This window comes from Cygnus atratus, chromosome 19 (assembly GCF_013377495.2).
Source record: "Cygnus atratus isolate AKBS03 ecotype Queensland, Australia chromosome 19, CAtr_DNAZoo_HiC_assembly, whole genome shotgun sequence".
Classification (NCBI taxonomy): Eukaryota; Metazoa; Chordata; class Aves; order Anseriformes; family Anatidae; genus Cygnus; species Cygnus atratus.
The window spans coordinates 10,433,705-10,449,126 of record NC_066380.1 but is presented as its reverse complement, the minus strand read 5'-3'; the positions used below and the strand labels follow the sequence as shown (position 1 = coordinate 10,449,126).

Genomic DNA, 15,422 nt, shown 5'->3' with positions numbered 1-15,422 from the left:
CCACTCTGATTTCAAAGTTATAAAGAAGGCATTTTAAGGTTCGGCAAGCTCATCCTTTTGTAGATATGGAACTGTTCGTTGTAGCTTTTTCTCAAGATTTGAGTTAGTTTTGTTATTCCTCCCACTCTTAGAGCCCTAGACTTACTGGTATCGGCATTAATCATGTATAGTAAGAAATAATTCATGTATGCTTACATAGAATCACTTTCTGCATGCGATAGCTCCTCACATCAGCCTGACCTGCGCTGTAAGCTCCAGGTGGGGTGAAATGTGCTGGCTTGGTCTCTGCATCATGGTAATGCCCCAATGGATTTCAGAGCATCACAGTAATGCTGCCGCAGGGTTTCAGAACGACTTAGAGCATGGAAAAGACAGCTGAATATTCCTAAAAAGGACTGACATACCCTCAGAAGCTGTTTGTTGAAGGGTGATGCTTTGCAAAATTAACAACACAGTCTGATGTGAATTTCTACTTCAGAAGCGATTTTTAGCACTTGAGGAAAGAGCTGTGCTTTGTATTACCATTGAAGTTCAGCTTCCCTTGCTTTGCAGGAACTTGGTCTTCAAGTGAGTACTGCAGATCCTGCAAGTGGAAGCTAGTGCAGGGACAAGATGCTCTGTACTAATGGTTTCAGTTTGGCGTTTGTTGAGTGGCTCACCGCCCTGCGGGTACAGTAGTCAAATGCATACACGTGACCTGATCGGTCATTCTGATCTGTTCTTTTGATTTACTTTCAATGCTGATTTTTTTTTTTTGTAAACTGTTCTGGTATCCAGATGATTTATGAACGCATTATGATTTATGAATATACACATGAACCTCCCAATACTGGTGGTTGAAGAGAACAGATCGTTATAGCAATTAAACTTGCTCCATGAGAGCTGATACAAATGAGAAGATGGCGTAAGAGTAGGAATAAGCTGCCAGAGCAGAGGAAGGTGAGGCAGCAGTGATGTCTTATGCCAGTTTAGGCTGTTTGTAGAGCAGTAGCACAGACTTTATGGGGAATGCTGATTTTTATTTATTTTTTTTTTATGAGAGAAATACAGCAGTGAATGCTTTTATTTCAAGGCATGCTTGTTATTAATGTTTACAGGAAAAACAAAAATTGTTTGGTGTTTGGATGTACAATTTTTTTTTCCTCTTTCTGTTAAGTGACTGTAAAGTCTTTGGTAAACCACTTTAATCCATCTTTGCCTCAATTTGTCAACTGCTAAAAAGGAATTTCAGCTTGCATTGTTAAAAGGTGCAGTCTGTGTTCTTTAAAAAGTGCCTTCAAGTACTCTGGTTCATGGCTGTCTTTAAATGCAAGAATGAATGTGAGAGAATGCTGAATCCATTCCTGTTGCCCCTTGATTTTTAGATCATCATGGTAAGGCTGCAGAGAGTGACGTTCCTTGCTTTGCACAACTACCTTGGTCTGACTACTGAGCTCTTCAACTGTGTAAGTTTGGGGTACCTTTTATTTGCTCTTATGCAGCCTGGCAGTGATCAGGCACTGAGAGGTTTTGCTCGTTTCAGGACGTTGTAAAGTAAATGTTGTACTTTAGTTTAATCATGACAGTACTTGAGAGGTAAGGTACTTGTAACCAGCCCATAAAATTTCCCCTGTGCTTATGCCTGGGGAATTGAAGGGGTGAGGAGGATAAAATTTAAAGTTTGAAGTGTGTCAGTTCTGGTTCTGCACAGGCTTCATTATATTTCAGTAGGTTCTGACTTGTGTTAATGGCACTGAGACACTTCAATCTGTAGTAGTTCCAAGGATGCTTCTTGGACTGTATCTTGAGAATGAAGTTGCCTTTGAGACTGATGATCTACTATCACCGCATGTCTAGTGCAGAAACTATGTAACTTGCATTATTTTCAGTGTATCTTGTGACAGCTAATTGTCAAGCAGCAGCTCTAAAGTATGTGAGTGGGTATTTTTGGGAGATTGGAACAAGGTTGATCATATATCTGTGAAAGAAAACAAACAAACAAAAACTCCCTCAAATGGTGCTTGAGCTTTTGACAATGGAATACTGAAATGATTTGGTATAGTTTTTATCTTGTTTGCACCTTCAGCATATGGACTCAGCCCATAATGTTCACTTTACCTGAAATGGTCAAGGCTGTATTCCTTGTACTTCTTGCCTCATTAACAGTGTTAATATTGCAATGACTGGGAATTTAATAAATTCCTCTGCTCATCTGGTTTAGAGCTATGTTCTTACTAATCTGCCTTCAGAAGCTCTGTCTAGTTAATGGGAATATTGCTTTTGTTGTCAGGTCATGCGATGGTGATTTAAGTAAGAGGGAGCTATTTTTTTCTGTGTTGTATGACTAATGAAACTGTGAATGCAACTTTAAGGCTACTATGAAATAGGTATCTGAAGTAAGAAAGGGTAAAGTATATCCTTAGTATACCTGTAAGACCATAGTAAAATGTTTTTTTCTCAGAAGATGTTGAAGCAAATGGCTGGGTGTTTGTTTCATGTTTGCATTTTCACCTTGCTTTTTGCAGCAAAGCCAAGCCATCCCACTGATCTCTGTGGCAAGTGTAACGTCTGGAGGAAGTTCAAGCAAAGCAATAAAAAGACAAGTGTCTAATGCACCAGAGGAAGAGCGTGGAGAAAAGTTTGAAAAAGCTGGGGAAGCACTGGAAATAGGTATTGTTTCTGGAAATGGGTAGAAACTATCCTTCGTATCGGTCTTCTGTTGTGCTATTCATCAAAGGACTTTTTATTTTATCAAAACAGTTAGGGATTGTCAACTATCAGTTTCAGGTTTGAAGTCTTTGGACAGTCCTCGGTTTTAATAGATTACTGCTGTGTTGTTAAAGATATCGGGAATGGGAGGGAGAAATAAAAAGTGGGTCCTAATGTTGACCCCATAGGAGAAGCTGCAAAAATTCTGCACTCTAGATAATAGCAAAGGAGTCTCTGAATGTGAGTAGGCTTTTGTGCTGAAGTGACAGTGTGGAAGCTCAGCCTAGGAAAATAGTGTGAGCTGAATTTTTCCTCTGAATCTGGAGAGGGGAAAAAAACAATTAAAAGCAGGAGGCAAGTGTAAACATTGTTTAATATTGGTATTTTAGAATGCATTAAAGGCTGTATGTAAGGGTTTGAAAATGGGTAGTGAGAGGTTCTTGCTCTCAGTGAAACTTTATTAGGGGAGTCCCTTGTGTTTGTGTAACTTCTTGTTTCTAAACTCCAGATACATTAAAGATTTCTGGTACAGAAAACTCTGAGCATGTTTTCAGAAGAAGCTTTTCTTCACCTCCCTATGCGGGGTCTGCAGAGACTCCTGGTAAGTAGTGCCTGGGAAAACTGTGGGACATATGTAACGTATCTAATCTTATGGGGTAAGATATCTAGTTATGTTAAATAATCATCATATAGCAGTACTGCTTCCTAACTCATTTGAAACATAAGTTTAAAAAAAATCTATTTTCTGAAATAACAAATGAGCTTCTATCCAAGAGAGCATTTTCTTGATGTCTTTGTTAGCAACTGGGAACGTGCAGTCATATGGCTACAGAGAGACCTGCAAATGAAGGGCTTTTATTTGTTCTTGTAACTGAAACCAAGTAAGCTACATATGCTGTCATCTTTCATGCAAAAGATTACGTACGGTTCTTGCTTGGCTGATTGTCCCAAAGAGCATATAACATGACTCTGTTGCTTTTAGGAGAGTGTTGTTGGAGTGGATAATAAAGGTGATTTATCACTGAATGCTCTGAGACATTTATGAGGCTGAGCTGTTTTGATGCTGCAATGTTATTACAGTGAACTTCAGTCATCTGCACTGTAGCCATCTTTCTCTGAGCCAGTGATTTAGATTGGCTTTATATTCAAGGTAGAGAAACTGGAACTTCTGGGATGAGTCCTAGAAGGAAGGCATCTGTCTTTAGTTAGCTGAATAATAGACTAACCATCTTGAGAGAGTTGTAAGGTCAGGCTCAGATACTGTAGTGATTATGGAGGTACTGTTAATGTAGAGGTAATAAAGCTTAATCATCAGAATGAAGGTATTTTGGATACATTACAGGGTATGTGTTGCTTATGTTGGCTATTAGATGGTTTAGGAGATAAAAATGCGCATGAGGGGTTAGAGAATAGGGAGGCGGGCTGAGGGGAGCCCTCGGTGTTGAGCCTGTCCCCATTGTAAGGTTTCTTACGCTTCTCGCTAGCTAGTTAATGGTATGTATAGTAGAGAAGAAAGGGTAGTAGGTTTTCTACCATCTTGCTTAATTTTTAACAATAGTGAGTCAATTCACTTCCTCTTCATTTCTGCTATGCACATGTACAATGTCCCAGTTACTATTTTGGATAACTTCTGTGTTACTGTCCAGAGGGATGGAGAAGCAGGGTATTGGCTAGTGATAAGTAGACCATCTCTGGACTAGGGAAACAAAGGGAAAATACTGAAGCGGTTCGTGCAAGACTGGCCTTTATTTTCATGTGTTAGGTTGCTTTGCACTATGCATTTGCAAATGTACCAGCAGACATGATTCGTTGGTAAATTAAGTAATGCTTACTTGAGCCTTGGAACATAGCCATTTTTCCCCTAAGCAAATACAGTAAAGTGAAATCTGCCCATGCAGCCCAGTAACATTTTTAAGGTGGGGTCCTAGAAGCTTTCACGTGGAAGGATTCCTGCATACTTAACAGTAGTGCTGTCCGTTTGTCCTTCCTCTCCCCTTTTGTGTGTCATAAGAGTTATGTCAGGGTACACAGAGCTTAGCAGGGAGACAAAATTAATTTTTACTGATTGAAGAGAATATCTAATTGGGCAATTATGATTCGCTTCAGTTAACGGAGCTGATTTCCGTTCCCTGCATTGAGGTTATGGTCACTGCTTAGTTTGCACTGAAAATATCTTGATGGCTGTAATAAAAAGATCGAGATTCTGTTTCAGATTTTATTCCACTGCCATGCTGTGTATTCAGGCTCCATGGGAATATTGATTATGTTGACTACTGATTCAGAAAAGAGAGAACTGTCTTTTATTAGTCATACAGGTGCTATTATCTCAGTATCTCTTTGATCTGCTTGGTTGATTAGAATTAACAAAAATGCTAAAAATGATTTAGGAGAAAAACATTTTTTTGCATCATTTTGCTCCTGGGGCTGGGGTGTGATTTTCTTTCAATCTTTGGATAGCTATCTAACTTGAAATGTAGCAGTTAACGTAGGTGAGGGTGGTAAGTGGTGAAATACAATCCTGCCAGCTTGTGCTAGTCTGTGTTTTTTTTTTTTAAGTACACAGATGCTTTATGTGGACAAAGGTGCAGTGAGGCCATGTGGAGTATCTAGGCTGGTGGACAGAACAATTAGATGAACTAAAAGCAGTGCGATGTTTTGTAACTGATAGCCTCATCAGTGTTATCGCTCCTGGAAATAAGTGTTCCTGACTTAGCTTTTTAAGGCTAAATAGCAGTTCTCTTGTTTTTATTACGCTTTATTTTATCAAGAAGAGAAGCCGATTTTTCTTTCTTCAAAACTGAAACCCTGACCTACAGCATGAGTGCAGGAGCACAGGACCACCTGTGTTAGGAGAAGCAGGTAGTTGTGAGCGAGTGCTCAGAAGGAAAGAGGCAGCTGAAATGCTGCCAAGGAACATGTCAGTTGCGATTGTTTTTGCAGTGACTTCCATACCAGCAGTGTGTGGGATACCAGTGAGCATGTGTTCATCAAACAGGATCGCATTCCACTCTTGAGTTTCCCACTGCCTTCTGCTCTTTTGAGTCAACAGTTCTAGTTAAAGCTTGTTCTGCTGTATCCTTTCTAACTCCCTTTTGAGCAACAAGACGGTTTAATTAATCACTGTGTGGGAAGCTTGTATCTGTGACTGAGATAAAGGCTTCTGCTTTGAATAGAAGTCTAGGAGACATCCTTTCACTCTTAAAATGCCTCCTCTTTCTCCTCTCTGACTTTTAATATACAGAGCTGAGCAGAGGATGCCCTTCATGCCTACGTGACCGTTATCTGCTTATTTAGGTTTAAAGTGGGAAGTGTGTGTTTAGATTTAAAATGCACTTGATGTATCGGGTCTTAGTAATTACGCTGACGCTGTGATTTGTTGGGCAGCGTAACTGACAGGTAGTCAAATTAGCCCATATAGACTTCCACGCTGCTATTTCTAATATCCCAGCACATTTTGTTTATAACTAAATTAGGGACTTAAAAGTTGCACTACAGATCTCTGGTGTGTATGAAACTCAGTAGCATGAAGAGCATTTTTTCTCGTTGTATGATTTGTAAGTTTTGCTGTTGGTAATCTTTGGGCCAACTTACTGTTTTTTTGTGGGTTTTTTTTGGAGGTTGACTGTTACTTAATGTTATAACCTCAGTGACCATGTGCATTTCCTACATGCAAAGAGTTGTTCATGTTTGTAGGCAAAGGAGTATTCTCAGAGAGGTTTGAATCCCTGGTACTGTTGGAATCTCCTTGTCTGAGCTAGGGCAGAGATAGGTTGCTTTTCTGAAAACAATATATCTTTGAGATATTTTTGGACATTGAAATATGACAGAAACAGTTATAGGTTTATTTGTTAGAGGAAAATGCCTTCTCTGCATCTTTCTTAACTATTTCACTGAGCTGAACTTTTGTGTAAATCATGAGGCTGATATGTGGGTAATTAGTTTCCCAGTTACATTTGTTATTGATTATCTGAGATAAGTTCCCGAAAGGTATCTGAGACAGCCAAGGAGCTAATATAATATGTATTAAAAATTAGGAAGTAAGGAATAGAAGTTGTTAGTGACTTCAAATTTACGAATGAAGTAAGTGAAACCCGCAAGAGAAGTCCCTATGCATCCCTGAGAATGCAAATACCACTGAAAGTTTGGACAAGCTGAAGAAAAGATCTGAAGTAGTTTTTAGGCATGATGGGAAACAGGGGAAATGCTTTTCATTGAGAAACTACAGGGGAAGATGCTGATCATAATGTTCTCTCTATGAAAGCTCTTAGAACATTTTTGTACCCATTATCTTTTTTGGTTTAGAGAAGAGTTTGAAAGCATCACTTCCTGGAAACCATGAGACAAATTTGTCAATTAAGTGGCGTTTCCTGACAGTCTTCAAATCTGAAATGACTCTTTTGTTTAGCCCAAATTAATTACCACACTGCACAAGAGTGGATGTGGGAATTTTGGGACATACTGTATACGTGAGCTCAGATGGGAAGCTCTAAATTTCCTATCAGACCTTCCAAGTCAAACAGGAGTACGAAATAAATTAGAGCATGAGGATGCCACTTCCTACTTAGTCCTCAACTTCAGAAACAACAACAAAACGGTTGCTAGAGTTCGTATACTACTTGGCATTTCTAAGAATAATGGATGTACTTAAAAGAATTTTGTATTGCTTGTAGGTACCTCCAGCAGTGCTAAGTCAGACATGGACATGGCGTACGAAAGAGCCAGAGTGCACTTTGGCTCGGAGGAGGCTGCTAGCAGTCCTGCTGTGGGCAAGGTAGATTGTTTCTTTTGGAGATTCCAGCGTGTTTCATGCATTGTGCTTCCTTTGAGCAATTTCATTGTATTCATCTCTGTATGAATTGTGATGCTTGGTCATCTTGTATTGGTTTCTTTTAAGCTTGCAGTTGTTTCAGCAGATTTTTGGTGACTGTTCAGTTTTTTTAGTGAAGATTTTTATTTAATCTCCTTGACCCTGTGGAGATTCCCTTGGCAAGTAATGCGAAAGCATTGCTGCAACATCTTGATTTTAGATTGTTACCATCCTTTGACTCATGGAAAGGATTGTTTGGAAAGGTGAAGCCATCAGACCGTGTTGTATTTGTGAGACCTACTTAATAGGAAGGAATTAAAAACTTGTATCAACCTGTGAACTTCCTGTCAGGCTTTCAATTGTGATTTATAAACCCATTTTCCTTTTTGTGGTGTACTTTTTTTTTTTTTTATGAAGGCTGACCTGGAAATTAAGAGCACAGAAATGCTATTGTATTAAAGAACTCAAACCAAAATCAGAAAAGAAAAAGAACCTGTGACTCAGTTTTACCTCAGTGGATATTTTGTCTTCTCCATCTTTGTATGCTGTGTTGATGGAGCTTTAAGTCTATCAAGTTGGCAGCTGCTCAGGTTGTGTGAAGTCTTATCCTTCTTTCTCACAAGCTGTGTTGAGTAACTTTATTTCACTCGAGTGTCAAGCTTTGCAGGAAAAAATACAAAGAGTATACAAAAAAAAAAAAGTTATTAGCAAGCTGTTGCTGTTTTGGAAATTTTTTTTAGGCCACCAGTTGTGGTGGATGGGAGAGCGTAGGTGACGGTCAAAGTATTTGCCGGTTAGGTGCCAATTATAACATTCAAAATGCTACGACTTGTGTATCTGTTTTTTGCAGTCGATATTGAAGAAGACTGTGACAGTGACAGAAACTCCTTCAGCAGTTTTCCATTATACTGATCGTGAGCTTGCTGCGCAAGAATCCTGTAATAGCAAACCTATTGATGCCATCTTTGAAGCAGCAAAGAAAGACCTTTCAACCTTGATGAAACTTGATGTAAGTTATTGCAGGAAAAAATGCCCTTGTTCTTGCTTTTCATCTCATTCTGCCAGGCATTGAAAAGTAAATTGCCTCCCAAATACACTTAGAGACTAGCTGAATGTTTTATTCTCCAGTCTGTTGAAGTTATTAGCAGGACTGAAATAAATCAAAATTATTCTGCCATTTGAAAAGCACATACTGAAATGCACTGCATGAATCTTTTCTCACTTTGTACACATTTATGCATGTGAGAAGTAAGCGTGCAATTTCTGCTGCACTGTAATTTCATGCTCTTGTATACTGTGTGAAGAAGTTATGTAAAGGCATTCAGGCGATAGTTAAATCTGTTAATCCTGTTGGCATTGCATCTAAGTGCCTCATTTGATTTCAGAATTGAATCTCTGTATTTGGCTAGTGGCTGAGTGCATTTCGCAACAGAGCGACTGTGCAATGCCCATTGCACATTTTAGGTGTCTGATGCCCTCGCAGTTGTCATTACAGAGTTCAGCCCTTGCTTCTTACCTCTGTGTTGTAAGAATGAACAAAACTGTCTGTTTTCATTGTTCCTGTGATTCCAGCTGCATTTCATTACATCACTTCAGAGTTGTATCTGTTCATGCAGCTAATCATGCAATTTGGGAAAATTGTACAGCTGTCTACATCACTCACAGATATCCTAGTTTTATTGCAGTGTATGTTTCAATAACTCAAGTCTATTGATGCTGCCAGAGGCTTTGGCACAGCTGCTGCAACCTCTGCTTCTGGTTTAAGAACTCTCACCAAACAACACCTGCTTTAGTGTTAGCTAGAACTTAAAAGACTTTACTTCTGGATCCTCACATTCCCTGCAGATTTCTAAACTATTTTTTTCACAAGTTCAAAGTCTTGATCATGATCTTCCAGCTACAGGTAGTAAGGCTTGAAAAACGTGCTCTGTGTTGTTGCTGATTTAACTAAGGCATGGGGCACTGTCTGTTAGTCTGCAAGCAGATGTGACTGTCTTGTTATGTTCATGTTCAGCTTTTCAAGCATTTATGTCAGCATGAAAGGCTACAGCCTGTTCCAGAGGAAATTCTTGTTACAGATGGAGTAAAATAGGAATATATACTCTTTCATCTGTTCTATTGATAAAATTATAGAATCCTTTAAGGGTTTGGGTTGGAAGGGACCTTAAAGCCCATGTAATTCCAACCCCTGCCATGGGCAGGGACCACTCCCACCAGCCCAGGCTGCCCCCAGCCCCATCCAGCCTGGCCTTGGGCACTGCCAGGGATGGGGCACCCACAGCTCCTCCGGGCAGCCTGAGCCAGGGCCTCACCGCCCTCCAAGTAAAGAATTTCTTCCTCGTGTCTAACCAAATCCTATCCTCTTTTAGTTTAACGCCATTACCCCTTGTCCTGCCACTCTACTCCCTGACACAGAGTCCCTCCCCAGCTTTCTGTAGCCCCCTTTAGGCACTGGAAGGATGCTGTAAGGTCTCCCCAGAGCCTTCTCTTCTCCAGGCTGAACAACCCCAACTCCCTCAGCCTGTCCCCATAGCAGAGGTGCTCCAGCCCCTTGATCATCCTCGTGGCCTCCTCTGGACTCGCTTTAATAATTCCATGTCCTTCTTGTGCTAGGGGCCCCAGAGCTGAACGCAGGGCTCCAGGTGGGGTCCCAGAAGAGTGGAGCAGAGGGGGAGAATCCCCTCCCTCAACCTGCTGGCCACGCTGCTTTTGGTGCAGCCCGTGGTACGGGAGGCTTTCTGTTCTTGGTAAGGCTGGCCTCAGACTCTGCTTATGAAAAAAGTTTGTGTCCTGTGTACAGCTGATGGCTTCCTGTTTAGCACTATCAGATCACAAGCAAAAATTCCAAAATCACCGAAGCTCCCAAGTGCAACAAATTTGTCTTTGAATCTAGATTAAATTTCTCAATAAATGACAAGTAAACAGATTAGAGTTGAAGTTAATTGGAGTAGTATCCTTGAAATGCATCATCTAGCAGGCAATGTTTTAGCATGAAGATATAAGTAATAATGAAATAAGGTAGGCTTTTCCAACCCTGATACTGTAGCAAATGTTTTTTTTACATAAGATGGTAAGAATCTGGTGGAATGTAGCTAAATGCTAGAAGCTTCATTTAAAGGTCAGTGTTGATTTTTTTCCTATGCAGCATAGCAAAAGTTGGTTCTACAGGCAATGGAAGAAAAATCTTATTCTGTGTAAAATTTATATTTAATATAATTACGTCAACGAAGACAACTAATTCTGTAAGCTTCTCTTAGTTCTCTTAAATTAGCTCAGATCTCTTATTTCTTAGCTGACTAGAGGCATTTTAAGGTGTCATTTTTGAGAGCAGCCAATCACAGTGAATAAAATCAAGATGCTTTGATGGCAGATGGTGCTGTTTTGGTGTGTGTGTGTGTGTGAGAGAGAGAAGGAGTAAGGGGAGGAGGTTATTTAATCTAGCAGAGTGGCAGTATTACTTCAAGTGACCCTTAGGTCATCATTCAAATGTTTTTATTTTGTCTCAGATAGCTTGAATTCCTTGGGACTCTGTCATGAACTGTTTTCAATATGATATAACTCTCATATCAAAACTGTAGATAAAGCTGGAAACATGTGAGAGTTGAGCAATGTTGAAGGGCATATCTTCCGCATGAGTTATATGGGAGTTGATTCATTTCCTTTGACAAAAAAAAAAAATCTGTCCCACTTAATTACTGCTTTTGTTTATAAGTGGTTTGTGCTTTCATTTCTGCATCATAAACCACATCATAAACCTCTGCTAATTTATTATCTACTACAGTAACAGAGAGATAGACCCTTGCTGTGAAATGGATTCTGTTGTGTTAGCAACTTTCTTTATTAAAAGCTCCTGGCTGGGGGAGGGTGGTGGGGACCAGTGGAATAAATGGGGTTTAGCTCAAACTCTGAAACCATGCGATGCCCAGCTTGGATTTGCTGGTCTTGCCTGCTTGAGAGAGAAAATGGATCTTGTCTGTGATCCTTGTTCGTCAACTCCTTTATTGCTTAATTAATCAGAGTAACATCACAGAAAAGTAGGATTTCAAGGGCTGCTTGGAGTTCAGTTAGTCTCATCCCATGCCCCAGGCAGAACCAAATATTGCTAAGTCATTCCTGGCAGGTTGTGTCTAAGCTGTTCTTAACGATCTCCAATGACAAGGACTTCACAGCTTTGTATGCGATCTATTTCAATACTTTGCTAGTCTTAGACATGAAGAACATCTTTGTAACAATTTTTAGAGGTAATGCAGCCAAAAAAAGGCACTGATGGTTTATAAGGAGAGCTGATTAGGGAGCTCATGAGTCCTTTCTGTGGGATACTTTCATAATTAAAAACTTTAGGTAATACTATGCAGACATAAATGTGTAAATATAGGGGGAAAAAACAGAAATTAGTTGAGTTGATATTGCTGAACTGAAATATTTTGACAGGTGCTTGTCAGGTTCTTATATTGGATATATTCCCATGAAACAGATTGGTTTCAATAAAACTATTTTTTGGTGAAAATCTGTTCTTTTTATCAGCTGTAGGTGTAACAAAAAATTCTGATTATTTTATTTGCTCTATTTTTCCAACTGAAAATTAAAGAAAAAACTGGCATAGCAATTACAGTGGTAAAATGCTTCCACCTCTGCTGCAATAAGGTTAACGACTGGGGGCAAATTCTGCTGTATGCACGCACCGAATTGCATCTTCCTGGGCTTGTAGCTCTGCTTCTGCAGTGAGGTGCTGCGAAATGTGACTCAAGGGTCGGGATTTGCCGCTGTCTGTTCTGTTGGTGATAACAAAATGTTGAACTTTTGAAGATTTGCTAGTTTGGGGAGGTTTGAGCACCTTGCTGAAGCAAAGGGGGGCTGAAGCATTAAGATTTGGCACTGACTGGGCGTGGGATACCAAACTGGATGGGCAGCTCCTTGAGGTGAAAGAGAACCCTGAGCCTGGCTGCTGTCTGTGTTGGGCATTTAGGATCCTGCTGGTGTCCGGCTTTGGAGCTCGGAAGGAAGTTTCTGCTCAGCAGGCATGCTCAGCCCCTTGCCATTGCAAGGGTTTGGGGCTGAGGTCCAAACCAAGGGCAGGGTTTTGGTGACCCTCCTTCCCATGCACTCTTCAGAGTCAGAAGGAAAATTCCTGCTCTCCGGTCAGATTCACGTGAGAATTTCTTAGCTCAGGGGAAGCCTTTGGTCCACAATGCACATGGAAATCTGTTGCATGTGCACAGCACAGCTGAGCTGTATGACAAGGGAAGGGCTGGGATGAAGGCAATGTTCGGTCATCATGGCCAGCTCCTCCGTGATGTAGACAGTCTCTTCTGGTTTCACCTTCCTTCAAAAATGACATCATATTTTACAATTTTCATGGCAGCTGGTGCAGGTCTCTTTTCATAAAATACTCTTCAAGAGTCTGGGGGCAGAAATGAAAAATACAAAGTCATTTATGATACAAGTTAGGTCAATTGACAAGAATTAAACATTTATTTTTCCTCAAAGAAATAATTGGTTAGAGAAATAAAGAAACTTTGTACCATATTTTGAAGAGATAGATGTACTTTAAGACAACACCTTTCACTAATTGTTTTTTATTTGCTTTATTTGAATGCTTCCTCACCGTGGATCATTACTGGTGCACCACCAATTAAATTGTATCCCTCCCCCCCCTTTCTTCTCCAGGATCCTTCGTTGTTGAATGGCAAAGTGACACTGCATCAGGTTACTGCTGGGACTGTGCTATCAAGGCAAGGAGATCAGGTAAGCAAGTATTCTCTGGGAGCAGAGAGGGGGACAAAAGAGTCTGGCTTGATCTCCAGCCCCGTCACACGAGGGGAAAGGACACACACGTTGATTAAAAACACTCCACTGCCCTGTCTGCTCCCAAGCCTTCTCTTTTTGTGCCGAACAATCCCAGCCTCTGCCTCTCCTTAGGTGCGGAGTAGCAGCATAGCCAGAGCTGCAGAGGAAGTCTGGTAGTTCGTTTTCAACTTTTTAGGCACCTTCCTGAGGAGGTATGGAGACTAAGCAGCTTTTTTGTGTTTTTTTTTTTTTTTTCCCCTTTTTTTCCAGGCCCTGCACTGCCAGCCTTCAAGATGTCATTCCATGTTATTTGTTTATAGCAAAGTGTATTCAGGATATAATAAGACTTATAATAATGTTATGTAAATAGACAAGCTTATGCAAAGCAAGAGGCAGTTCCAATTACAATGCTTCTGTATTCTCCTTTGCTGAACTGTGATACCCCTCCTCATGCTGCAGTGATTACTCCATTATGTTTGCAATTTTGTTTTTATTTCTTGATCTTACAGACACAGCCTTTATTTTTCATAACCATGCAAAGAGAAACACATTTTTCAATATTGTGGCTGCTTAGTTTTAAATATTCATAACCTTTTAATAATTCACTGTTGTGTCTTATTTTATCGCCTAATTGTTTAAAAGCTGTAGAGAGCTTTCTGGAAAACAGATTGGTCATGATAGTACTGTCATTGCGATAATTGCTTTTAAAATCCGTGGGGATTTTATTGGGCTCTGTCTCTGTTTTCTCCAGGATGTTAATGTTTGCTTCGTGGTCTCGGGGATGCTTCATGTGTACCAACGGAAGATAGACTCCGAGGAGGACACCTGCCTGTTCATTACCCATCCAGGAGAACTTGTGGGACAGCTCGCTGTCCTGACTGGGGAGCCCCTGATTTTCACCATCAAGGCTAATCGGGACTGCAGCTTCCTGTCTATTTCGAAGTCCCATTTCTATGAGTGAGTTCTGCCAAGGAAACATTTATTTTTATTTTTTAAATCTATTTTATGGCCCTTTTGATTAAATGTGAGTGGTGGATATACGTGTGGTGCAGCACTGCTACAATACATCCTGTTGTAAACCAGATAATGTATGTGAGGGTTTTAAGTACTGAGGTGAGCTCTGACCAATCTGTCAGATGGGTTTTTATCTTCAGTATGAAGTAATGCAGGGAACATACTAATATTAAATGGTGATTATATCTTCTTTGTTCCAGGTTTATAGAACACTTAACCCAAGGGGGTGTGATTTATGACCCGAGATTCATAGATTTCATAATGCAAATAAGAGAATCTGGCCAGAGTCCGTCTTTGCTGGGTTAAGCATTTCTTTGTCAAGCCATTTCTCTCAAATGCAATATCCTTTTTTTGCTGGAGAACCATGTTAGTTCTGTTTCTGACCACAGTAATCAGCCCAGGCTGCTGGATATGTTGTGAGTGATAGGTCTTGGTGTAACCGTAGGTTACAGTGCTCACTGATGGAATAGGTCAAAGAATAATGCCCCTGTGCGAGATGGGTGGTACCTTTTTGGAAGTAATGCATGAGTTGACTTACAGCTTACAGGGTGATATAGGCATTTATTAATTAAGAAAACACCCAAACACGCTCACCACTGCTAAAATGACTGTGACTAGTCTCATCGTCCAATATTAATGATTAATACTCTTGATTCTGAGCCTATTGTTAAGATTTAGTACTAGTTCACATGTAATTTGTATCAAATACCTCTATTTCCTTTACTAAACTCCTTTTTCAACTCCTTCTTGAATGTGCTATCACATAGTCTTGTGTTATACGTAGACTTGTTGACGTGTTTTCTAGGCAACTGTTATGTGGTATATTTCTGTGTACTTTTTACTTTCTAAGTAATTTGAATTGTTTGTGTTCCTGATCAATTCTTACCCTGCAACTTTGTTTTTCCACCTCAGGCAAAAGGCCATGTTCTGTAAAACTGAACTTGCTGTTCTCAGCAATGTGCTTGGTTGATTAGGTGTGTTTTTCCAAGCCTGTGCAGTGGATGTCAACTCTTTGACCTAATTTCTGATAGATACTTCCCTCTTGTGCCATTCTGTGCAGCACCAGATAAATTTCATCTAAACTTTTCTTTTTTCTTTCTATTGTTTTCCCACTTGTTCCCAACTT

The 15,422-nt window shown here is 40.1% G+C and overlaps 1 protein-coding gene across 3 annotated transcripts in view; it reads left to right on the top strand.

The window, feature by feature from the left end:
- The window catches only part of PNPLA7 (patatin like phospholipase domain containing 7), a 125,881-nt gene that overhangs the window by 16,661 nt on the left and 93,798 nt on the right, over positions 1-15,422 (top strand). For all 3 annotated transcript variants that reach the window (XM_035564594.2, XM_035564596.2, XM_035564597.2), the window contains 7 exons: positions 1,365-1,445; positions 2,505-2,649; positions 3,197-3,289; positions 7,359-7,459; positions 8,346-8,504; positions 13,163-13,240; positions 14,034-14,239. In XM_035564594.2, the coding sequence (XP_035420487.1) occupies positions 1,365-1,445; positions 2,505-2,649; positions 3,197-3,289; positions 7,359-7,459; positions 8,346-8,504; positions 13,163-13,240; positions 14,034-14,239 (863 nt within the window). The remainder of the gene's footprint in view (positions 1-1,364; positions 1,446-2,504; positions 2,650-3,196; positions 3,290-7,358; positions 7,460-8,345; positions 8,505-13,162; positions 13,241-14,033; positions 14,240-15,422) is intronic.